This window comes from Bidens hawaiensis, unplaced genomic scaffold, assembly GCF_021521415.1.
Source record: "Bidens hawaiensis isolate Kalapana, Puna unplaced genomic scaffold, B.hawaiensis_p1.1 tig00001179_1, whole genome shotgun sequence".
NCBI classification, from domain to species: Eukaryota; Viridiplantae; Streptophyta; class Magnoliopsida; order Asterales; family Asteraceae; genus Bidens; species Bidens hawaiensis.
In genome coordinates this window covers 156,695-181,829 of record NW_027491068.1, presented here as the reverse complement: position 1 = coordinate 181,829, position 25,135 = coordinate 156,695, and the positions used below count along the sequence as shown (strand labels likewise).

At 41.3% G+C, this 25,135-nt stretch overlaps 3 protein-coding genes and 1 long non-coding RNA gene across 4 annotated transcripts; 1 reads left to right on the top strand and 3 right to left on the bottom strand.

The window, feature by feature from the left end:
• Positions 1–14,811: 14,811 nt before the first annotated feature.
• LOC143563090 (putative polygalacturonase) lies at positions 14,812–17,713 on the bottom strand. The gene is made up of 5 exons (XM_077050718.1): positions 17,224–17,713; positions 16,407–16,527; positions 16,086–16,331; positions 15,841–15,997; positions 14,812–15,415 (listed from the first exon to the last, which is right to left on the bottom strand). The coding sequence occupies exons 1-5, from the start codon at positions 17,698–17,700 to the stop codon at positions 14,890–14,892; spliced, it is 1,527 nt and encodes a 508-aa protein (XP_076906833.1). The 5' UTR covers positions 17,701–17,713; the 3' UTR covers positions 14,812–14,889.
• A 3,102-nt stretch (positions 17,714–20,815) lies between these two features.
• LOC143561725 (uncharacterized) lies at positions 20,816–22,179 on the top strand. The gene is made up of 3 exons (XM_077049720.1): positions 20,816–21,017; positions 21,657–21,778; positions 21,859–22,179. Exons 1-3 carry the CDS (start codon positions 20,816–20,818, stop codon positions 22,177–22,179), a joined length of 645 nt encoding a protein of 214 aa, XP_076905835.1.
• Positions 22,180–22,768: 589 nt separating this feature from the next.
• LOC143562290 (uncharacterized) lies at positions 22,769–24,244 on the bottom strand. The gene is made up of 3 exons (XM_077050132.1): positions 24,016–24,244; positions 23,721–23,796; positions 22,769–23,154 (listed from the first exon to the last, which is right to left on the bottom strand). The coding sequence occupies exons 1-3, from the start codon at positions 24,022–24,024 to the stop codon at positions 22,799–22,801; spliced, it is 441 nt and encodes a 146-aa protein (XP_076906247.1). The 5' UTR covers positions 24,025–24,244; the 3' UTR covers positions 22,769–22,798.
• Positions 24,245–24,253: 9 nt separating this feature from the next.
• LOC143562282 (uncharacterized) lies at positions 24,254–24,741 on the bottom strand. Its single transcript, XR_013140458.1, has 3 exons — positions 24,631–24,741; positions 24,436–24,549; positions 24,254–24,361 (listed from the first exon to the last, which is right to left on the bottom strand). It is a non-coding gene; the product is annotated as an uncharacterized LOC143562282 (long non-coding RNA).
• Positions 24,742–25,135: the final 394 nt, after the last annotated feature.

Sequence of the window (25,135 nt, the reverse complement as noted above, 5' to 3'; positions counted from 1 at the left end):
CATTTTGTCCTAGTTTTTCCCGTTTTGATTTATTTTTGAAAATACAAAAATACTAAACATATTTATTTTTATTTTTTATTGTTAAAATAATAATAAAACTACAATAACTTAAAAAAATTATTTTCAAAGTTACGCCTACTCGTTTCAATAATAATATTCAAAGTTACGCCTACTCGTTACAATATTTTATTCTTCAGAACCTGAAAAATCATACGCAACCAAACTTCGAACTCATTCAAGGATAATGTTTCTTTTAAGTGAACTGCCTTAAATTAAAAAAGAAATAATACAAAATTTTCTTGACACTTTAAATATTTTTTTTCAAATGATTAACACATGAATATGAATTAATTCATGTGGAAACAAAAAAAAATGGCCAAAAAAGGATCGGGAGAAAACTAGGGTTTGTAAATTATTGAACAAAAATCTCAACTGGGTTGGGCTTAGACCCGTCTCCTCTTTTGATTTGAATTAATAAACTGACTCTTTTGATTTGAATTAATAAACTGACTCAAACAAACTAACAAAGCCTACGAAACCCAGCATTCGACAACAAATCTACCGTACTCCTACACTATTCGAAACCAATATGCTACATGCCCGGATTTTTCCCCTAATATAAAGAATAGAAAATCAAAAAGAAAAAGGCACACCATAAGGTTTTGGAGTCTATTTCGTTAGTATAAACATACATGCATTACAAAAACCAAAAGCAAGAACATTAGATCACCACACCTCCTATATCAACATTCCTACACTAGAAAAGTTACATATAAAAAATTAAAAAGTTACACATGATCAGAGCCTACAGTTGGTGGAACAGTGCATAGCCGGCAGTAAAGGAACAGTATACAGCCGGCCTTGTCACTATCGGCCGCAGCCTATCCACCAACCAGCATGGCTTGTGCGTAGCCCACTGTTGGTAGAACAGGAATACTATTCAGCCGGCTGTACCTTCTTGGAAACCTACCTTCGGCTATAAATACTCCAACACCTTGGAATGGTAAGGACATCATCCGATATCTCATTATCTTATCTTCTCTAGCAATCTCTTAATATACACTTATATTCAGAGCAATCTAGTCTGATTCTCACGCCGGAGGGTGGTCACAAGGAGGAACCCCCCCTTCTCAGTGACGAGCTTACGGTGTCTGTTTTGCATGTCACCTGAAGAACAAGTTTCTTTGCTGGACCTCATCCTCGTGGGAAACATCTATTTAACCCCCAGATTATCCGTAATCTACCCGGGGTCGATTAGTGTTTCTTCATTGGCGCCATCCGTGCATAAAAGCTAGAACTAATTCTTAGTTTTTTCAAAATTTCTGAAGAAATGGTTAACGTTACTCCGGTCCCAAAGCCAGTAAGTGACCAAGAAACCCCGGTAACCACAACCCCAGCAACTGGGGGGAACACCGGCGGTTATACAAATTTTACGAACACTACCCCGGTTACCCAAGCCGGGACAAGTGCAGTAAACAATATTTCACTGGGGTTCACTGATGCCCAGTTGGAGAAACGGACGAGTGTCCCTCGCCAAACACTCGATCAAGTTAAGGCGTGGGCCGAAGCACGTCAGAAAGAGTTCCAAGCTGAGTTGGATGAACGCTTGCGTTCACTTCAAAAGGCTGACGAATTCGGCAGTACTCGCCAACATCTCAACATGAACAGTGAGTGCGAGTACTCGGACGATGAGCGGGAAGAATCCGATACTGACGCAAACCCTCGCCATAAGGCAAAAGGGAAGCGTAAGGAAACGGACTTCCAACCGACAAGGAATTTTGGAGAAACCTTTAAACCAACGAACGCGGGGAGAAACCCACGTGACTTCTCCAAAACCTTTAGACCAACTGCTGCAAATGCAGGAAAGTCCAAGTTTGCAAGGGACATTGCGGAAGCAATCGCCCCGAGAAGTGCCAAACAAATGTCCAACATCGGCACTTATGATGGTCTATCCGACCCAGACGACCACTTGAACAGATTCATTGCGGGGGCAACCGTCAGTAACTGGACGGAACCCACGTGGTGTTATATGTTCCAGATGACTCTGGTTAGAGCGGCCAGGGCATGGTTCGATCGTTTATCGGTCCACCACATCTATGATTGGGCAGACTTTCAGAACAAGTTCAGCCAACACTTCAGCCAACAGAGGAAATATACTGAAGAACAGTGGACGATCCTCAACTGCGTCAGAGAGGAGGATGAATCTTTACTAGACTTCATCACTCGCTTCAACTCCAAAAAGCTGAGTCTGGGCAACATAAGTGAAGATCTTGTTCGCGCCGCTTTCATCCAGGGTGCCGAATACCCAGAGCTTATCCGCACATTAACGGGTAAGGACGGCATGCCATCCACATGGGATGCCATCATGACGGCGGCCAAGCGCTTTGCCGAGACGGAGAAGCAACTGGGAAGAGATCTTCCCCAGAGTACACACCTCTACACGCAAAGGACTAGAGAAAACAATGTTCGGATCGCCCGGCAGAACAAAAAGAGGAAGCTAGGTATTTGGCAGTCAAGGGTAAACTTTGACACCTCATCCAGCTCTCACCCTCTTGTTGGCGGAAGAGATAACACACACCCTTCAAGCCGAAAACACCGGTGGACGCCACTCACCAAAAGCGTCACGGAGATATTTGCCACCGAAAAACTACCATGGCCAAAAGCTCCAATGATCCGGCAGCGACCTAATGCGGATCAAAGCAAATCCTGTGACTTCCACGGGACAAAAGGTCATAGTACGGAGGAGTGTACATCCTTGAAGGATATTGTTGAAACATTCGTCAAGGATGGAAGACTTGCACACCTTGTGGCATCAATCAAGAAGGGAGGAAGGAATGATAACCGGTACAGAGGCAACGGACGAAAGCCCGTTGACATCAGCATCAACATGGTTCATGGCAACATCAGAGGAAGAAAAAGGCGAGGGACAGAACCATGCGTGTGGAAGGAAGCTGAGGTGCGCTTCCCGCGAGTGCAAGGAGGACCCAGCAAAGAAGGCCCTATCGTCATCAAAAGCCAGCTGGGGCACTACATCACTTCTCGCACTCTTGCTGACAACGGCGCCTCGTCAACGGTGATGTACAGGCAGTTCTTCGACAAGCTAGATGACGAAGACAAGGAACGCCTGGAAACGATCTACGCCTCGATGGAAGGGTTCGACGGCAGCACAAACACCCCCCTGGGTATCCTATCTTTCCCTGTCACTCTTACGGACGGGAATCACTCACGCACAGAAGACGTGGATTTTGTCGTGATGAGGAAGCCACACCACACATACGACATTCTCTTCGGAAGAGACGGGATGGCAAGATTCAACGCCGTAGTATCTTCAGTCCATGGCATGATGGGATGGCCAACAGCTGAGGGTGTAGCGATGATCACCGGCATTCCCCAGGTATGCCTCGCATCTGTCTCATCTAAACCCAAACCAAAGATGGCTAAACCAACCATCACCGAACCGGAAAATTGGGCCTTCAACGGCAAATACCCTGACCAGGCCGTTACCATTGGCCCAACAGTTGTTGATGCCACACGCACCTTACTCAAACGCTTACTATAGAAAAACGCTGACATCTTCGCGTGGACACCAGCTGACATGACTGGTGTACCCCGAAGTAAGGCAGAGCATAAGCTCAAGTGCGATCCGGCTGTTACGCCAGTCGTACAAAAGCGCAGAGTAATGGGGCCAGAACAAACTAACGCGTGTAGAACCCAAGTCAAGGAACTCCTTGACGCAGGCATCGTACGCGTTAGCAGATATCAAACATGGGTTGCAAATCCTGTTATGGTACCGAAGAATAACAAACAATGGCGCATGTGCATAGATTTCAAGGACTTAAACAAAGCATGCCCCAAAGATTGTTATCTGTTACCCGAAATTGATCTTAAGGTGGATTCGTTAGCACCGTTTCGCCTTAAATGCTTCCTGGATGCGTATAAGGGGTACCATCAAATCCACATGGCCGTTGATGATCAGGACAAAACCGCTTTTCGGACGCCCGATGGCACATTTTGTTACCAAATGATGCCATTTGGACTTAAGAATGCCGGGTCCACATACCAACGCCTGATGGACAACCAGTTTCATGCCCAAATTGGGAGGAACTTGGAAGTCTACATGGATGACTTGGTCATCAAAAGCCCTGACGCAGAAGCGATGTTGAAAGACATCGAAGAAACTTTCAACACGCTCAGGAAGATAAACATGAAGCTCAACCCGAGCAAGTGTTTTTTTGGAATGGAAGAAGGGAAGTTCTTGGGGGTCATCGTCACTAAAGATGGCTTCAGAGCGAACCCTGAAAAGGTCGAAGCCATTATCAAAATGGAATCACCTACTACCATCAAACAGGCTCAGACACTGAATGGACGACTAGTCGCACTTAATCGCTTTTTGGCAAACCACGCGGATAAGTCGTTTCCTTTCGTGTCAACGTTGAGAAACTGTTTAAAGAAAACGCACTTCCGCTGGACACCAGAAGCGGAAGCAGCTTTTCAGGAGATTCGGTCACGCTTGATCGAACTCCCAACGCTCACAGCACCAGAAGCGGGGGAGGTGTTAATCCTATACCTTTCCGCAACAGATAGAGCAACCGGGGCGGTCCTGCTAGTTGAACGGAAAGGCATCCAGATGCCAATCTATTATGTCAGCCGTATCCTAACAGACGTAGAAACCTGGTACTCTACCCTCGAAAAATTAGTCTTAGCACTTATACACGCTTCACGCAGGTTAAGACGATATTTCCAGGGTCACCCAATCACCATTCTCTCCAACTTCAAACTTGCAAACGTTATACGCAAACCCGAGTTATCGGGACGCCTAGCCAAATGGGCAATTGAGTTGGGGGAATACGCGATAAAGTATAAGCCAAGACCAGCCATAAAAGGCCAGGTTTTGGCCGACTTTATTGCGGAAGTGCCTGCATCGCGGGAAAAAGAGTGCCAGGAAGAGGCTCAACCCTCTCCAGCACAAGACATCAATGATGTCTAGCGACTCTACACTGATGGAGCAGCCAGTAACGAGGGTTCAGGCGCAGGGCTGAAACTAACCAACCCAGCAGGCCAAGAATACACTTACGCTATTCAACTGGATTTTCCAAGTACGAATAACGAAGCCGAGTATGAAGCATTCTTGGCCGGGCTGAGAATTGCGCGTAAGATGGGAGTGAAACACTTGGAAGCCCACGTGGATTCCATGTTAGTAGCCAATCAAATCAACGGAACGTACACGGCCGTGAACGACACAATGGCCCTGTACCTCGCACAAGCAAAAACCCTTATGCGCGATTTTAACGATTGCAAAGTCATACACGTCAAGCGTAGTGAAAACAAATCTGTGGATGCGTTAAGCAAGCTTGCATCATTAGCCTTCACCCACTTGGGAAAGGACATCCGCATTGAACTCCTCGAAGCACCTTCGGTCCCGCACAAAGAAATTTGTGTCATCCAAACCGGCACAGAAACGTGGATGACACCAATAATAAAATACCTTGCGGCAGGTACACTACCAAAGTCAAAAACACAGGCAAGAAAACTACGCTGTAAAGCACTGAATTATCAACTCATCGATGACATCCTTTACAGACGTAACTTTCTTGGCCCACTCTTAAGATGTGTGGACAACCAAGATGCTGACTACCTCCTAAGGGAAGTACACGAAGGCATCTGTGGAGTACACGCAGGTCCACGCGCTGTTGTAGCTAAGCTGAACAACGCGGGATACTTTTGGACGGGGATGCATACGGATGCGCTGGCATACATCAGAAAATGCAGGTCTTGTCAGCTCTACGCACCCAACACGCATCGCCCGAAGAATGAACTTGTTCCAGTCACCTCTTCATGGCCATTTCAGAAGTGGGCCATCGATGTGACAGGCCCATTTCCTACAGTAGCAGGAAATGTTCAGTTCCTAGTGGTAGCCATCGACTACTTCACCAAGTGGATAGAAGTAAAACCCTTAGCCCAAACAACCGCGAAACATATCAAAAAATTTATTTGGGAATTTATTATTTGTCGTTTTGGACTTCCACAGAATTTGGTGAGCGATAACGGCACCAACTTTGCTGACAAGAAGCTACAAAAGTGGCTGGAAGAACTTCAAATCACCCACACTTTTACCTCAGTGGCGCACCCGCAGGGTAATGGTGAGGTAGAAAGAGCAAATAAGAGCATCGTCGAAGGCATAAAGAAAAGACTCTTGGAACACAGATCCGGCTGGGTGGACGAGCTTCCGCACGTCCTTTGGGCAAACAGAACGCTGAAAAAGGCCAGTACGGGAGAAACCCCGTTCAGTCTCACTTATGGCACTGAAGCCATGGTCCCGGTCGAAATTGGTTTACCCTCACCAAGGGTCTTGATTCAGCCAGAAGACAATGATGCGGAAAGACGGTTAGACCTTATGCTAACCGAGGAACGCAGAGACTTAGCCGCAGTGCGTGAAGAGAACTACAAGCGACAAATGCAAAAGTACAACAACACGCGGGTAAAACTCTGCAACTTCAATGTAGGAGACTACATACTGCGTAACAACGAGGCTTCGAACCAACAACGCCCAGGAAAACTGGCCCCGGTCTGGGAAGGGCCATACATTATCAAAGAAGTTCTGGGAAAGGGCGCGTACCGGCTCGAAAGGCTCGATGGCACTCCCATCCCAAGAACATGGAATGGAGCTCAATTACGCAAATGTTACATGTAGATCAATTCCAAACTTGTAAAGAAAAGGCCTAGAGCCACTTCTAATGGAAATGATTCTCCTTTCACAATGTGTTGATAGCCTTACCTTTATACTTATGAACTTCCCACACTGATGTGCCGGTATTCACCGCATAAATATGGGAAGAAGTAAGTCATTACGTGTGGAAGGCGGCAAAACCCGCATAAACACAAAACGGAAAAATTTCAAAAGTTTAAGGAAAACCTCCACGCAGGTCAGATGTAGGCAAAGTTTAGCCATCCTACTAAGTGCAAGTGACGGTCTTACCCGCACAATCACGAACAAGGAGGCAAAACTTCAACCTATTATCTACCACGTTCAAAGGTTAACTTATTCTAAACACTTAGAAAATTTCAAAGGAAAACTTCCACGCAGGTCAGATATAAGTAAAGTTAAGCCATCCTACTAAGTGTAAGTGACGGTCATACCCGCACAATCATGAAAGAGGAAGCGAAACAAACTTATAATTTGCCACGTTAAAAAGTTGACTTATCTAAGTACTAAAGAAGTTGCTAAGTTAAATCAAAACATGCGTAAAATAAACAAGGCAAGGAATTAACACAATCTTTATTCCATCAAAATTCAAATATTACAAAGATTGCTGGGTGCATACCCGCATACAAAAGAAGCTATACAAAAATAAAAATCTACTCTAATGGTGGAAAGGGATCTTCAGGATCAAGCTTCAGGACCACTTCCACTTGGACCCGCACCATCAGTAGAGCGTGGCGGTTCAAGGAAAGCTTTAAGGATAGCTAGCCCATCATCAGCAGCAGCGACTTCGTTCACCTTCTCCACCACCGGATGCGGGAAGGCGGCATACTGGTTCACTGCTTGGTCATAAACAGCTTCAGTATCCACATCATACAAAGGGAAGTTGGAAGGCGGGATGCCTTTCTCAACAAACCCTAGACCAAGCAGGAAGCCGGCCTTTTCCCCATCCTCATGAGAAGCGTTGAGGGCTGCGCTCATGGCATCGTCGTATGATGTGTCCGTAAAGACTCGATGCACAACCTACAAGAAAAAATACAAGTATCAAAACCTTTTCTATTTACAAAGAAAAGCGTAAAGACATTATGAAGTTAAACTTACCTGAGACAACGCTTCTCGAAGAAGCCATTCCTTGGCAACCAGAGCCTCTTGGAGGGCGGCTTGAGCTTGGTTACGGGCGCGTTCGGCTTCACTTTTATTGAGGTTGGCAAGCAACACTTCCTTTGCAGCAGCCTCTTCAACGCCCTTTAGCTTCCGCTCAGTGTGGTCAAGCACGCCCCTCTGGTCCAAGATCTCTTGGAGCTTCTTGGCATCTTCCATCGCCAAGGCATCATGAGCCTGTTGGAGCGCCTCTAGTTTGGCTTTAAGTTCCTCATTCTCGAGGCGTAGAGGCTCAGCAACAGCTTCAGCCTTGGTGGCCCTCTCGGTTGCGTTCCGTGCAGTTTCCTTAGCCAGCCGAAGCTGTTCGTTAACAGCTTGGGCAGCCTTGGAACGGGCCTCGAGTCGGGCCTGAACTTCAACCTCGAGGGCCTTGAATGCCTTCTCCTTTTCCGCAGCCACTGCGGTAAGCCTCCTATTCTCCTCCCGGACAGCCCGCGCCTGAGCTACTTCTTGGATGCGAGCTGCTTTTAACTTGTCGTTTTCACGACAAAGCAGCTCGACGCGCGGCTGCATCCGGGCCAGGAGAACCCGAAGCTCATTGGTTAGCCTACCCTCCTGGTAGCTAGCCATGGCTTCCCCCAACGCACCACTGGGAGCTGCGTGACGAGCCCACTCCACGCACTCCACAGGCGTGCGAAGGGTTGTTCCTCGGCGGATGTTCCATCGTGGAACATACACTTCATTGGAATCCGACACTGCAAAAAACAAAAAGCAGTTAGGAAAAGATGATAAAAAAAGGCCAAAAGAACCCTACGCACCTGTAGGGTCGACAACAGGCCGATAGCCGCCAAACCCATCACCTGAACCCAAGGGAAATCCGTCCAAGAGGTCAGGCAGATGGGAAGGAGGCAGAGGTTGGCGAGAAGCCCCAAGCATACCTGAAGGATCGGCCGTCGTTGCCGATGACGGAGGAGGCATGGTGAAGGCCGCCGCGGTAGTAGAAACCAACGGAGGCGAACTCACCGTAGGTGAACTCACAACCGTGGTCGCCGCGGCGGAGTCCGCAGAAAAAGTAACCGCCGGCTCAGTGAATGATTCAGTAAATATGGCACTGACAGCCGGCGGTGATGTCATCACAGTTGGAACAGTTGGCTCAACGGGGTGAGCAACTGAACCAACTGAAGCAGGCGTAGCCGCCTGGGTTGTCGCCTCAGGTAGGCTGACCAAGCCTACCGTCATGGGTCTGGAGGTACTCCTCCCCGCTCCACCCTGGAATGCGGTAGCATCCACGCCTGCACAAAGGAGATAAGTATTAATGATGGAAAGCTATGAAGTTAAAAATGAAGGAAGTTTGTACTTACGGGTTTTCTTGAGCCTAAAAGTGCGGACAGGCGGGGACGAACCCGATGGAGCCGGCCTCTTTACGCCGCTCACCGTCGTCATCCTGGGCTCTCCGGAGGTGACAGTCGTCGCAGCCTCCGGAGCAGTGGTCTTATCACCACCAGGGTTCCCCGCCACCTCCTCGCTCTCGGTCTCTGAATCAGACCGAGGCACCGGATCGGCAGTGGAGGCCACCTTCGCCTTCCCCTTCCCGCCGGCAGCCTTCTTCTTCCGCACCAACGGAGGACCATCTGCGGATTCCTCATCAGAACACAAGATTAGAGGAATTCCAGCAGAGGTTTCAGCATTGAGGGGCCGAGGGTTGAATAACGCCTTACCTGGCCGCCTGGCGCTCAGGATCTCGTGGCCCGGCGGGTAGACCTCCACGAACCGAGCCGCCGTCTGTTCAAGGATGGGCAACTTGTTCTCATCTAGAGCACGAGTACCCATCCGAGCGGGACTATCAGCCTCCCGCGGATATAGGAGCGACTGCAAGTCGTTCCCTCTGAAATAAAAGAAAAACAGTTAGAAGACAAACCTATATAAACAAAGAAGACAGAGCATACCGTAAGGGACAGAGTTCAAACCGTATTCAAGGACGATCGGATCTTTTGCGCCTCCGCATCCTTCCACACCCGGCTCATCCCGAGCATCACCATCCCGGACTCCGCAAAGCGGTAAACCGGAGATTGGACTCGGGAAATCTTTGAGAACAATTCCGCCTCCTGGTAGTTGGAGGCGTGAAGGCTGGGAAGTGCTTGCCCATTCTTGAACTTCATGGCAATGGGGATGGCGCGAGTGGAGATATAAAAGAATTCCCGCTTCCATGAACGAAGACTGCGCTTGGTTGCGCAAATCTTCAAACCCTTGATCCGGGTTATCAGAGTATACCACCCCTGGATGCACCTCCAAGAGTAGAAGGTCATCAGGCGGTCGACGAAGGGCTCAACGCCCAGAATCCGGCACACCCACTCGGAGTGGCGAATCTTCGCGATCGCCATCGGGTGTACCTCGGTCAAGTGTACACCGTGCCTCTCCAGAACACGGTACACAAACTTCGTCAAGGGGAACCTAAGATTCCCATAGACAAAGAATGCGGCATATACCCCGATCTTGCCTCTGGGGGCATCATACACCGTCTGGTGAGGTTCAGGAAACTCAGGCTCGAAAGACTCGAGCATGAACTTCCTGACGATGTACTAATATAGATCGACAGGCAGAGCACACTGGCACTCGCCAGCAGTACTCTTGTCATCCTTGTCGGACGTGGATGACGGGTTCTCGGCGTACACCCCAGCCTCCTGGGCTGTAGCCTCAAGATCGTGAGCAGAAGACATCTTGCAGGTATGAAAGAAGAGAACGATTTCAAGAGAATGCTCGACTGAAAAGGTGAGTATTCGCCGGAAATCGTTTCGAAGATGAAGAGAAAAGTGAAAGTGTGGATTGCAAAGGACCCTCTCCCCCTTTATATACTAATCGCAATTAATGCGATGAATTTAATGCGGAAGAGAGAGAAATCGCAGGTGCAATGAAACTATGACACGTGGCAATAAGCAAGCTGGCAACAGCTGTTGAAAGGACGCGTGCCATTAATTTCGCGGCCACGCGCCCGAAAATTCGCGCCCACGCGCCTGAAAAAACGCCTGGAATGACCATATACTGTCACGTCGCCATAACTTCCTGCACGTCCTGACACTGTCAGAAGAAACCGTCGGACGACGTTTCAATAGTTTGGACTGTTCTTATCCTTTCACCAACTCTTCGAATTTCAAAATTTCAAAAAGATTCAAAAGTAAGCGGGAAAATACCCCTTACCTTGACAACCAAGTAACTATAAGACAAGTGCGGGTACAGTGTTAAGGCAAAACCCTTCACATACTTAGCACCCGCAGGGAATTGACGCCAGGAATACCTTGGAAGTAAAGTAACCGTAAGACGAGTGCGGGTACAGTATCAAGGCAAAACCCTTCACATACTTAGCGCTCCGCAGGGAATTCAAACCAAGAAGGATCTTCTGGGCCATGCTTGCGGAAACGGGAATAACATCCCCACATAGCGGGAACGTCGAGAACTATATTGTTTGAAACTCCAAGATGGAATTGGTGGTTTTAACATAATTGATCACTATGTTCAAAACTACCAAAACCCCATGGAGAATCCACACAAGTGGGACTCAACGCTCCTGACTTGCGAGGAGGTTACAGACCTACCCGCTTCATACCCAAAGATCAAGCAGAAAAGTCGGGAATTTCTGCGTGACATTAGGAAAACCGCGGGAAGAATCCCCACGGAAAACCTTAAAACTAAAAACCCTTTTCAAAACCCCTTGCTAAAGTCCAAAAGTTCACCTCACTTATTAATAATTCATGAGAAGAACATTGGACTGGGGGGACTTGAAGAGGTAGGTCCCAGCAGAGCCCAGTTGGACCCGCAAGACTCACCTTGAAGAGGGACGTCTGCGCAACGACCAACTGCTTCCGCAGGACCCACCATGCTCAGAGATGAAGACCTTACGCGCAGTACGCCAGCTGTTCCCGCAGGGAAAGCCTCCCAATGGTAAAGTACCCCGCCTGTTCCCGCAGCTGCGGATACAAGCCATCAGGGAAGGCTACCCGCACTGATAGCAAGGCTACACGCACAAGGCACTAACTCTTGATACTTCAGTAATGTCACCTGAAGGAATGAGCAAGGCGGGAATACTCCCGCCCAAATGAGCCAGTCCATATGCTTCTGGAAGATCTTTTGTACTATACCTGCCAAGGTATGGGCAAAACAGACGATCTGACCAAAACAGCCCATGAACCAATCACAGGGTGACAGCTCACCGACAACAGTACGAGGAGGAGCACCCTCTAGTACTGTTTGTCACTATTAGCCGCTGCCTACTCACCAACCCTTACTATGGGACGTGCGTAGCCTACAGTTGGTGGAACAGTGCATAGCCGGCAGTAAAGAAACAGTATGCAGCCGGCCTTGTCACTATCGGCCGCAGCCTATCCACCAACCAGCATGGCTTGTGCGTAGCCCACTGTTGGTAGAACAGGAATACTATTCAGCCGGCTGTACCTTCTTGGAAACCTACCTTCGGCTATAAATACTCCAACACCTTGGAATGGTAAGGACATCATCCGATATCTCATTATCTTATCTTCTCTAGCAATCTCTTAATATACACTTATATTCAGAGCAATCTAGTCTGATTCTCACGCCGGAGGGTGGTCACAAGGAGGAACCCCCTCTTCTCAGTGACGAGCTTACGGTGTCTGTTTTGCAGGTCACCTGAAGAACAACTTTCTTTGCTGGACCTCATCCTCGTGGGAAACATCTATTTAACCCCCAGATTATCCGTAATCTGCCCGGGGTCGATTAGTGTTTCTTCAGTCGGTGTTTTAGATGAATTTAACATCGGATGAGCATTCCAACAAGTATTTTAAAACCACATAAGACAACAAATAGACATCTCACAAACCCAAGACTTAACAATAGATATCCATACCGAACATGTTAAGAGAATTGTGCGTAACAGGTGTTTTCATTATGATAACAAAAAGGCTCCTCAAAATATAAGAAGCAAAAAGAATATACCATGGTGACTTCTTAGGGAGGAACACAGAACAGTTTGTGACAAACAAATATAAAAAAGGACTAAACTACCCCTCTAGCTATAATACACAAATGCACACATAAATACTCACTCTCAAACACATACTCGGTACTCCAACAGATATGAACCGAATGTGACACATGATTTACTAGCTTGGCCCCCATGTTTCAACAAAGTCATTTCGTTGTGAAAAACTGGAAATGGAGCAGGTCAAAATAATATTTTATTTAAATATCTAAAAGACTTGACTCATGTGGTTAGGCTAATTATTGACTTAATTGAAGACTAAGTAAACGTGTTAGTTAAATTAACTATTTTTTCTTTGATATTAGTTGCCACTTGTTTTTCTTAATTAATTATTGCCACTATCAACAACTTTAACTTTAAGGGTACATTTTTTTATTTTGACTTTTTCAAAGTTCAATACATGTTATGTCCCCTTTATTATTTATTTTTCTCCCAAAGGACTTGTTCTGGTCTTCCAATTTTTGTTCTTGTTTTAATTCATGGGTAACATTAAATATATTTAGAAAGACTTAGATTGTTATCAACATGTTCCTGTTTGATATACTGTTCCAGGAGCAATTAATTCCAGAAGGCCTTTGGCCTAATTATATTGGTGAATGCTCTCAACCAAGTGATAAAGGTTTCTAAGTATCAACATATGATACAGCATTCGCATCATACATGGCTTGGTTGTAATAGAACTAAAGGGGGAAGGCGCAAATTCCGCAAAACAATCATCTAGTATGAGTGTTCCTTGGCAAAATATGTTGGTATACGCTTCTAGTAAACCGATTATTTACCCTCCATCCATCGATCCATCCCTTAAGTTTTTCCTTTTCTTTTGGACAAAAACTGATTACAATTTACAACCAAGCTTTATCTTTGTAGTGTGGAGAATATTAAGTCATTTAAAGCCTAATATTCATCAATCATCAAACAACATTATATTTATGTTATCAAGATTGTAAAGTGACATGAGTTAATAATTGTTGATCGACATTATCTTCGGTTAATCCAATAGTCTGTAATCAAGTGCATTTAATCAAACTAGTAGAGTGACACGAGTAGAGTCGTTTAGGCTGAGTAACATCATTTTAATGTAATTTGAACCTTACCATTAGTTTTGTTAATTAGATACTACGTTTGAGACAAACACAATTATACGCAGTTCTTTTTCATTCACATGCATTAGAGGAGATGGAGTATTTCCGATTTCCCCCATTTTATCGCACATGCTACATCAGTTTTTTCCGTTTTTTTCCTAATTTCTTCCTACTTTTCCCCAAACGTCAGTGACATCTCATTTTGTCCTAGTTTTTCCCGTTTTGATTTATTTTTGAAAATACAAAAATACTAAACATATTTATTTTTATTTTTTATTGTTAAAATAATAATAAAACTACAATAACTTAAAAAAATTATTTTCAAAGTTACGCCTACTCGTTTCAATAATAATATTCAAAGTTACGCCTACTCGTTTCAATATTTTATTCTTCAGAACCTGAAAAATCATACGCAACCAAACTTCGAACTCATTCAAGGATAATGTTTCTTTTAAGTGAACTGCCTTAAATTATAAAAGAAATAATACAAAATTTTCTAGACACTTTAAATATTTTTTTTCAAATGATTAACACATGAATATGAATTAATTCATGTGGAAACAAAAAAAATGGCCAAAAAAGGATCGGGAGAAAACTAGGGTTTGTAAATTATTGAACAAAAATCTCAACTGGGTTGGGCTTAGACCCATCTCCTCTTTTGATTTGAATTAATAAACTGACTCTTTTGATTTGAATTAATAAACTGACTCAAACAAACTAACAAAGCCTACGAAACCCAACATTCGACAACAAATCTACCGTACTCCTACACTATTCGAAACCAATATGCTACATGCCCGGATTTTTCCCCTAATATAAAGAATAGAAAATCAAAAAGAAAAAGGCACACCATAAGGTTTTGGAGTCTATTTCGTTAGTATAAACATACATGCATTACAAAAACCAAAAGCAAGAACATTAGATCACCACACCTCCTATATCAACATTCCTACACTAGAAAAGTTACATATAAAAAATTAAAAAGTTACACATGATCAGATATCATAGTCTATATCCGAAGCACCTTCAGAAACAGATTTTTTGACAAGTGTTCCATGTTCATCATAAAGATCAAGATTCTCACATGGTTTCGGAAAAACACTCCCAATCACCCGTCCTGAAACATACGAACACTGAAATATATGTTTCTTCTTGTACGTGGTCCCCACCGACATGTCCTTAAATGTAACATTCCTCACTGGAATATCTGCACTGCCATGTATTCTAACGGGCACACGCACACCTTCACCGTGAATGTTGTTATAACTTATGTTACTGATCACAGGAAACGCCTTTGGGTCAAAACCTGAATCAGGGTGCTCATTGTAATCGGTTTTGATTATTATTCCCACCCGCACATTTTCAAATGTAAGATTGTTATATTTGATGTCTCGGATGTATGCACCTCTACCTGCAGCTGTTTTTATTCTAACCGCGCGTCTTGAGTTCCACACTAGAACGTTTTCAACTGTCACATTTGATATCCCACCAGACATTTCACTCCCGATTGATATTCCAGCACTGTTGAGGTTGACCAAACATGGATCCATGTTAAGACTTAGATTTGATTATTTAAGAGTTTGAATAAGCAGTTTATACTAACTGCAACATGATTATCTGAAGGTAAACGGGTAATTTGTCCTAACTTGAGACTTTTATTCCAATTATCCAACCCATAGTCCCTTTTTTTTCCCCTAAAACTGGTCATTTATGCTTATGTTATCTATTAATCTCTTAAACAATCACTATTTTAGGTGTTTAATACTCAAAAACTATACCAAATTAACCAAAACCGACTATAGAACGTAAAGTAGAATTAGTAGTTTACCCCCTTCTTTGACCTAATTTGAAAGACTTTAATTCACATTTTACAGGCTGTACTTAATTATCTTATTCTAATTTCTGTATCACTAAAAGATGGGAAAAAAACTGCATATAAATCTCACCTGACCATAGAACGAACCATAAGATTACGAATAAGAATATTCTTTGATGGTTTGCCATAAGCAATACCATATTGATCCCAACCACTTTTTATTGCAATGGCATCATCACCAACACTTATGTAGCTGTCTTCTATTACCATATCCTCACATGAATCCGTTTAAACCATAACATCCACGGTATCAACAAAATCTTTCTAGCATATAAAAAAAATAACAAACGGAGAAAAGAAATACGTACATACCAGGATCGATACCATCTGTATTAGGAGCTTTAAAAAGAGGAGCCAAAATTGTCATATTTCTTATGGTTACATTCTTACAATCATACGGATGAAGTGTCCAAAAAGGTGGATTTCTTAAAGTAATATTAGATATCACAATGTCACTTGAATACATGATCTGCACAAGCGGGCCTCGTGTATAGTTAAGAAGCTTTTGCCGATACCGTTTCCACCATCTTTCACCCTGCCCATCAATAGTACCATTATACCCTGTTATCATGATTAACATACATATCATAAGCTCAATATGCAACATACAATAAGAATGATCAAAATTGCGTTGACCTGTGATCACAACGTCTCTAAGATTTTGACCATGAATTAAACTCCCGTACCGCGGTCCATGATGCTCTCTACCATAACCATAAGAAGGCAAAGGAGGCATTAAAGTCCAATACTTTTCATCCTGTTAAAACAAAAAGATTTCATAACTACTTATCAGATTCATTTGTGATCATATAATGTGATTAGCATATAATTTTAATAATCAAAATATGATTCCTTTCATGTAGAGGAAAAAGAAAACAGTTCCGAAATGATAAAAACCAAACCGAAACAAAAACTCGAGGTTTGGTTTTATGCTTTTTCAAAAACTAAACTTATGATTCGGTTTTGGCTTCGCATACAATAAAAACCGAAAAAACCAAACTGAACCAAATTTACAGATTTTCATTTTTTTTTAATTTTTATTTCAAGTAATTTATAAAAAAATTAATAAAAATATATAACTCAAAATAATTTTAGTCCAAATGTATAATAATCACATAATTATTAATTAACAATTTAAGCCCAAATTCATTGTTTTCAGAAACATTTTTTTCTGCCCAAAATTTTCAAGTCCAATTGGCAAAACTGAAAAAAACCAAAACAAAACCGAACCCAAACTGAACGGTTTTAAAAAATTCTCGGTTTTTTGTTCGGTTTTAGCCAAAAACCAACTCAAACCGAACCGTGCACACCCCAACTTTTATGCTGTTTAAGTCATCCCCCATTATTCTCCAACCGACTCAAACCGAACCGTGCAAACCCTAATTTGCCAAAAGATGCATAATTTAACTAAATTAAAATCAGAAACAGATTTTGTAAAGTGTAAAGCACTGACATTTACACCAAGTATGAGTGCATCTTGATCAAGAAACAAAGTCATACGACTGGTCAAATTAAACGGTGCAGTCAACCATTTTCCGGCGGGAACATTGAGTTGACCACCACCGCCTTTCTTCCCTAGCTTCGATATGGCAAACACAGCCTTCTCAAAAGCCAATGTATTGACGGTGACTCCATCTCCGACAGCTCCGAAATCGGTGAGATTGAATGAGACCGGCCGGAGATGAGGAAACGGGCGGCCGTGAAGAGGTTGCCGGAAAAAGAAAACTCCGGTGAGGAGATTAGTGTTGCAGAAGAAGAGTGACGTGAGTAGGAGGATCCAGAGGAGTGTGATTAGGGTTTGGTAGGATGTGATCCAACGACGGAGGTTGAATCGAGAGGATGTTGGGGTTTCCGGCATAATAATAATAATAATAAGACATGGGAAGGACGATCGATCTGTATGTATAAAAAAACACCTCATGTGCTTCATCACTTCATGTTTAAAGTGAATAAGCTTTTTTTTCCAGTACACGGGCGGTATAGACCTGTACGAGTTGTATAGACGGCATGTTAGTCTGAACTTTGGCAGGAGATTGAATTACATAAATTGTCCTTTATATTTATCCCAAATTTCACTGGTGGTCTTTTATCTTTTAAATTGATGTTTATTATCTTTTACATTTTAAAACGTAACACATTTTGTCCTTTAGGTCTAACCCAGTTAAAAAATCTCGTTAAGTCTTGTCACATGCTTCTCGCGTGGGGGTATTTCCGTCATTTCAACTCCGGTTATGATTTTCCCTCCATTCCACCGCACATGGTAGTGATTTGCCTGATTTTGAAATGACCGCACATGGAAGTGATTTGCCTGATTTTGAAATGACGGAAATACTCCCACGTGAGAAGCACGTGACAAGACTTAACGAGATTTTTTAATTGGGTTAGGCCTAAAAGACAAAAGGTGTTACTTTTTAAAACGTAAAGGATAATAAACATCAATTTGACAGATAAAGGACCACCAGTGAAATTTAGGGTAAACATAAAGGACAATTTATGTAATTTTGTCTAATTATTTTATGGTCTATACGATATGTACAAACCATGTATCCAGCCTTGCTCCAACCATGTAAGGCATTGAACGACTATTATTTTATAGCGGCTATATTTCAAAAGTTGAGTTAACACGAGTCAAAACATCCACATCAACAAATGAAATTATTTTTCTAACAACTATATTTCAAAAGCTTAGATAACTCGATAGGTGTCAACCGGAACGGATCGCATGAGGACGTCTAAAAAGCCGTTACCATGAAAAGTTCATGTTGTTCGTAGTTATTTGATAACTATGGAGCAAAATTATTTACTTTTAAATTACGTGTTTCTATTTTATAAACTGTTATTTTTATGCTTGGGTCATACCAGGGCCGGCCTAGGGGTGTGGCCGGGTAGTCGACGGCCACAGGCCCGACACCCCGCTAGGCAAGGAAAAAAAATTAGAATTTTTTTATGTATTTTTATAAAAAAAAAATTATGTATAATCAATGTTTTAACATAATTTCATATTCATTAGCTTGGTCTAGTGGTATAGAGGTATGTCATCTAACCAAGAGGTTATGGGTTCAAGTCTTAGTTGAGATATTTTTATGTTTATTTTTATACACAAGTTTTTTACACAACTCAAATCATAACTAAGTAGTAAGTAAGCCCACTTAAAATTAAATTGTTTAAACAAAAAAAAAATGTTTCTTTTACTTAAGGTCCAAAAAAATTTCGCCTTTGGCCAAAAAAAAATTTCGCCTTTTCGAAGCCGGCCCTAAGTTATACACACACCAGGAAGGTTATTCAAACACCGGAAAGAATGGAATGGAATTGAATGGAGTGCGTGGGAAGGACGATTATTATTATTATTATTATTATTATTATTATTATTATTAATTCTGCAACTTTCGTAACAAATACATAAACACTTGAACCAAAATTTACAATATCGGTGACTTCAACTTGTTCCGGTGTACATTTAAGCATTTTTCACCTGTTTTTTATTCATAAATAGCTTAACACTTTGATGTCCCCGATCATGTTCTCTATCTTTACCGGCTTGTTAGAGATAATTTAATTGTTCTGCGCCTTCTAAATGCACCAATACGCTATAAAAAATAATGGATTGGACAATCTTCCCCTTGTGCCCAATAATTGGAAGATGCTTGTGTGTTCAAAATATGTCATGGATAGAAAAGGCAAAAAGACCATAAACTTTTTGCCAAACGATTGATGCAACGACACATGAGATGAACACATGATCAACCAATACACCCGCTGCCAAGAAACAACTACAAACACCCAACCAGGAAAGAATTGGTTGTCGTTGGTAGCTGGTCTTGAAGGGCCCGTCAGGCATGCTAAAACATTCACTTTTAAAAGGACCCAAGAATTCCACTCTAAAATACTTTTAAAAGGAAGGGGAATCGCTTGATAAAGGAGTTTATGTTGGTATAAATAGAGGTGTCGGGTCATTGTATTTTGTGTGATTTTCGTTTTTAAAAAATATTTAGTGTCGTGGTGGGCACCACAAAATATCGTGTTGTTCAATCCAATTTTCCAACAATAAATAGATAGTATGTTGAAGCTGGTAAAAGTTATAGCTATTATGATGCGGTTTACGTAATCTTTGAATATGGTTTGCCAAGAAACAGTTGAAATAGTTTCGGGACAACACATGTGGATATGAAATTAACTCAACTATAAAATATAAAATAAAGTTCTAGTCACCAAAAGTCCAAAACAATACTTTTAGCCTCACGCTTAGATCTTGTTTACTCTCAGCAACTAACACAATATCATATGCGAACATTATATACCACAGGAGTGTCTCCTGAATCGATTTTGATAGCTCGTCCAAGACTACTGCAAGAAGAAACGGACTAACGTTGACCCCTGGTGAAGGCCTACATCCACGGGGAATAAATCGGTATCCCCACGGGCGCACGAACACTTGTTGCACTCTTGGTATACATATCCATAATTATCTCTATATATTTCCTCGGGACCCCTCTATCTTGTAGGCACTTCCAAAGCACTTGGCGTGGCACACTGTAGTAAGTCTTTTCTAGGTCAATAAACACCATATGAAGGTCGTGCTTCTTCTCCCTATACTTTTCCATCAATCTTCTTATAACGTGTATTGACTCTATGGTGGAAAACCCCAACATGAATCCAAATTGGTTCACCATAACCTAAGTTTCCCGTCTAAGTCGAACCTCAATCACTTTTTCCCATAGCTTTATAGTATGGCCTTGTAGTTTGATTCCTTGGTAGTTACCACAATATTGGGCGTCTCAAACACTTTCACACCTGGACTGTTATGAGATTACAATAAATATAACATTTGTTTTTCTCATCTGGACTGTTTTTATATTTATATTTTTAAAGGCTCTTGCTATGAATCATTGCGACAATTGTCACAATTATCTTACCTTTTAAAAGAAAAATAGATATATAAAATGAAGGCACTGGGTCAAAGTCAAAGAAGCAGTAGGTTGAGATTATTTCATATATATATTTATGTTTGTACACCCTTTCCCTTTTTTTTTTATATTCTAACAACAATGGAAGTAGCAATCAAGATTTGTGTGTTTCTTGTTGTTTATTTCATTAATGGTATTCAATCCAATGATCACCATAACAAGCTAACTACATCAGAGATCATTGCCAAGTTGAATCTAGCACCAAATCCAGAAGGTGGTTTTTTTATAGAAACATTTAGAGACACTTCGATCAACCTTTCCACTTCTCAACTTCCTTCCAGATGTAAGTGATGTAATGCAACCTCCTTGTTTCATATGTTTTAGATGATCGAAAATCGGATTATTTTTTCTAAACAAATAAAATAATTTCAAGTTGTAAAACTTAAAGCTTAGAGATTCATTCTAAATAAAAGTCATATTAAACAGCTAAAATAAAGATGGGAATTAATGAAATCCAAGATTCGCATGTTTTATGATCAATAACAGGATAAGATAAAAGCGGGAAATTTCCGGGATGTCTTTAGAGTTAAAATCAAGGATTTAAATCTCTATACGAAAGAATCCGAGTTTGTGAGTCGAGAAAACTCTATGTTCAAGTGTAAGAAAGGTTGAAAGGTTTCGACCACATCTTACAGGTCCTTAAACTAAAAAGTTATGTATGTTTTAAGTTGGGTCGTTTTCTAGCCCTTTTGACTTTTACAGTTTACATAATTGGGACCATATATGACTCCGACTCTTGAATCGGCTCATTAGTCATTATCCATAACTGTTATGCCGAAATGTGTGTAGACGTTTTAAAACCATCATAGTTAACAAAGTAGATAGAATCTATCAATTAATATTCACCATGCATTTACCCATTTAGTGTGACATTAACATTGTTCTTGACTGGGTGAAACGTTTTGTTTGAAACTCGAAACAGTTAAGGTTGATCGTCCTATTAGTACAGCCATATACTTCTTCCTTCCATCCGGGAATGTCTCAAACCTCCACCGTATTCCAAGTGCAGAAACATGGCACTTCTATTTAGGCGAACCTATTACGGTACATATTAAACTAACTAACTACTATGCATTATGTATGTAGTAATATTTTCTCAACAATTATAATATCTTTTTCAACAGATACTAGAAATCAATGATAAAGATGGGGGTGTCAAATTCACATACATGGGACAAGATATCCTAGAAGGCCAACGAGGTCAGTATACGGTCCCACCAGACATGTGGTTTGGTGCCTTCCCGACAAGAGACTATGACGTATTAGCCAACAACCGAGTTGTGAAAAGGGCACCAAGGGATGCAGAAAAACACTTTTCTTTGGTAGGAACAACAGTTGCGCCTGCTTTCGAGTCTGATGACTTTATGTTGGCTAATCGTTCTAAACTCATTTCTCGATTTCCTGCTCTGGAATCTCTCATATCAATTATTACACCTTCGGATTAAACTACATTACTAGTTTCATGCTTTGGACTGCAATCACGTGTAGATTTTTTTCTTCCTTTTTTGTAAGGTATTATAAAAACACAAGTGCGAATAAAATATTAAAATTGGTATTTCAGAACCCGTTTTCAGGCTTTATGCCTTCGGTGATAACAGGCTTTAATCGCTCTATGCCTTTGGTGCTAACAAGTAACAACTAATTCTACGCTATCTTGATAACCGAAGTTTAGGTTCTTCAGCTTTAAAAAGCCTTTCAGTTTTGGCTTTTCGTGTTTTATGGGTTCGATTAAATTATGTATCTGTATACAATTTTGCATTTGTGTTTTTGTATTAAAAAAATTGACACAAAATAATGAACTTAGGCCATAAATTTAATAACAAGGATTCAACAAGTTCGGCGCAGTTCAGTTTTATAGTTCCGTTCGGTTTTGGAGCAAGGCATCACCGAAACCAAACAATAATTTTCAGTTTAAAAAAAACAAAACCAAACCATCGGTTACTAGTTTGGATCAGTTTTGCTGCTTTTTCGGTTTTCGGTCATTCCCGATTCGATTAATAGGCCTTTTTGACTCTTTAACTCTACAAAGCTGCTGGTATGTTTATTTTCTGACTTGAGCTTAGCTTACTCATCTAGCCGGGCTGGCCTCTTTGTTTCTCTTCTGGGCCGCTTCTTCGAGGGCCCGCTATCAGTATCCGTTGACCCAGCTACGGTGGTCTGCTGGTCTGTAACAGATTCTGGAAAAGATAGTAAGTGTTCTAGTTCATCACCAAAACCGTCATCATCATCTTCCTCGGTTGCATTAAAGTTCCCGTCTTGCTCAGTGTCTTGGTTTTCCAATGGGTTGAGTCCTGTTTTTTGATAAAATAATTCTTTCTGTGTATTCCAGTCTTCGGTTGTTTTCTCGACTACATCTCCGATTAATGCATTGTCTTTTGCAATGTGGTTTACACCTTTTGTATCTATCACCTTTTCAGCTCCTTTAGAATGTAAACATAAAAAGAAATTAGAAACACTTCCAAGAAGGACTTAACATTTGACAGCTAATGTCAACCTGTAATATTGACATTAGTAATCAGTCTTTATCAAGACTAGGTTTCTTTATTAGTTAACATAAAACCTAGTAAAAAAACACCATGAAAGTAATAAACCTTATAGAAATCTTATATTTGACTTTTGAGGTCAAACATGTGACTTTTAAGATTCAAAATCTGACAACATGTGACCGCATGGTTACGAATATTTCTTTAAAAGATGAAAACGCTTTCAGCCTTTTTGAAATGAAAGAAACCAAAAGACTCTCGAGAAAATAAAAACTCCGTTTAGAAGATTTTGCTTTTGACTTTAAAGGTTAATTTGTGACCTTTTTAGCTTCAAAATCTGCTATAACTTTTGTTAATGGATCTTTCTACTGAAAATTTCCATGCTCTCGTATCAAATTACCACACTTTTAATGCTAAACACTAGTCGATTTGACACGAGACGTGAGATTGTTCAATAAATTAAGATGTTCAAGATTATATCAGCATGAGAAAGAAAAGAAAACCTTTGATAGCGTGCTCTTTAGCCATAGAATAATCTCTTGACAATTTCTTGAGTGTTTCTACTTCCAGTTCTTTTCCCTGAATCACAAGCACAGTATAAATAATTAAATATGCAGCAAAAGAGTCAACTTTGCAGTGTTTGACAAAACCAATTCCGATTTTCTAATTTCATTTTAATCTAATAATCTGATTTGACTCTTAAAATGACATAAATCACTTGAAAAATATACATTCAAGCACGCCTAGACTATAAAATATTAGAATATACTGTGTATAATAATATTGATGTATACTCACCATGTCCATGTGAATGTACCGTTCAATCTGTGTGTCTGCAAATAACCTGTTCCAAAAAAACAAAAACACAGTTAATAACTGCTCATATCAAAACATTAGTGGCTGCATATGTGGAGAAACAAGTTAACTGTAAAAAATGAATTAAAGACTTGCCTTTTATTTGCATGTTCAATACGTGCATTCTGCATATACGTTAGTTCATTCACTCTGTCATCAACAGAATCTTCCTTCAAATCGTCCCATAGAGGAACAAATTCCTTTATACCATACTATTTACTAAAACAGGTACAACTGATATTTTCATTCTTTGCATCAATAACCAGTTCCTTCAGCCTCTTCATTTCCCCTGCCAAATTATATAGTTTCAGTATATTTCTTTTCTTTTAAAGCAACAAACTTAAAGAGGAAGTGATAACATACGTAGACACAAATAAATTTTAAAGGGCGGTTTAAACGGTTGTGTTTCGTGTAGACAGTAAAGACAATAAAGACCCCCAAGCCTTTGTGAGATAGAAGCCGTAGACGTCATGTAACCTTCAAAATAAATACAATATTATTCATTATGAAAATTATATGAAACTAAACTAAATACAAAATTTGAGGGGCATACGATACCTATGCAATGGGCATACAAAGATTGCATAAAAATCCCGAACTTTGAGGTAGGTTTTGCTTCAAAGATGCACGAGAACTTCTTGGAAAGCCATAGCCTCTTCATATCATCCATGTTACCCTGAAACAATTTCATAAAGTGAAGATAATTAAAGTTACCGAACAAAAGAGGCGTCATTAAATTGAATGTGTACAAGAGTACCTGTGCAAACTCATTAATGAGATCAAAGTCTAAAAGGACTGATGTCCATTGTGTCTAAAAGCTACCGGTCTTTCCACACGTATACAGAATGTCACCTCATCTATTTCCGATCTTAATCTCGCATCTTTAATCAGAATCAAGATTGTTCACAGGTAAGCTTACACTGATATAGCTATGTTTATGAGTTCATTTGCAATCTCCATTATCTTTTTCGGTACAATTGTGCATATGTCGATTGATTTTGGAGTTTAATGAAATAAATATATGTAATTCGATACGATTTTGACTTTTCCACATTTGTCAAAC

Coding starts and splice junctions, on each gene's coding strand:
- LOC143562290 (XM_077050132.1), bottom strand. Junction 23,155..23,720: donor TAAAGAGCACGCTATCAAAG/GTTTTCTTTTCT, acceptor TACATTCTAAAG/GAGCTGAAAAGGTGATAGAT.
- LOC143561725 (XM_077049720.1), top strand. CDS start 20,816: ATGGAAGTAGCAATCAAGATTTGTGTGTTTCTTGTTGTTTATTTCATT. Junction 21,018..21,656: donor TTCTCAACTTCCTTCCAGAT/GTAAGTGATGTA, acceptor AACTCGAAACAG/TTAAGGTTGATCGTCCTATT. Junction 21,779..21,858: donor ATTTAGGCGAACCTATTACG/GTACATATTAAA, acceptor CTTTTTCAACAG/ATACTAGAAATCAATGATAA.
- LOC143563090 (XM_077050718.1), bottom strand. CDS start 17,700: ATGAAGCACATGAGGTGTTTTTTTATACATACAGATCGATCGTCCTTC. Junction 16,528..17,223: donor CACTCATACTTGGTGTAAAT/GTCAGTGCTTTA, acceptor TTGTTTTAACAG/GATGAAAAGTATTGGACTTT. Junction 15,416..15,840: donor ATGGTTCGTTCTATGGTCAG/GTGAGATTTATA, acceptor CAACCTCAACAG/TGCTGGAATATCAATCGGGA.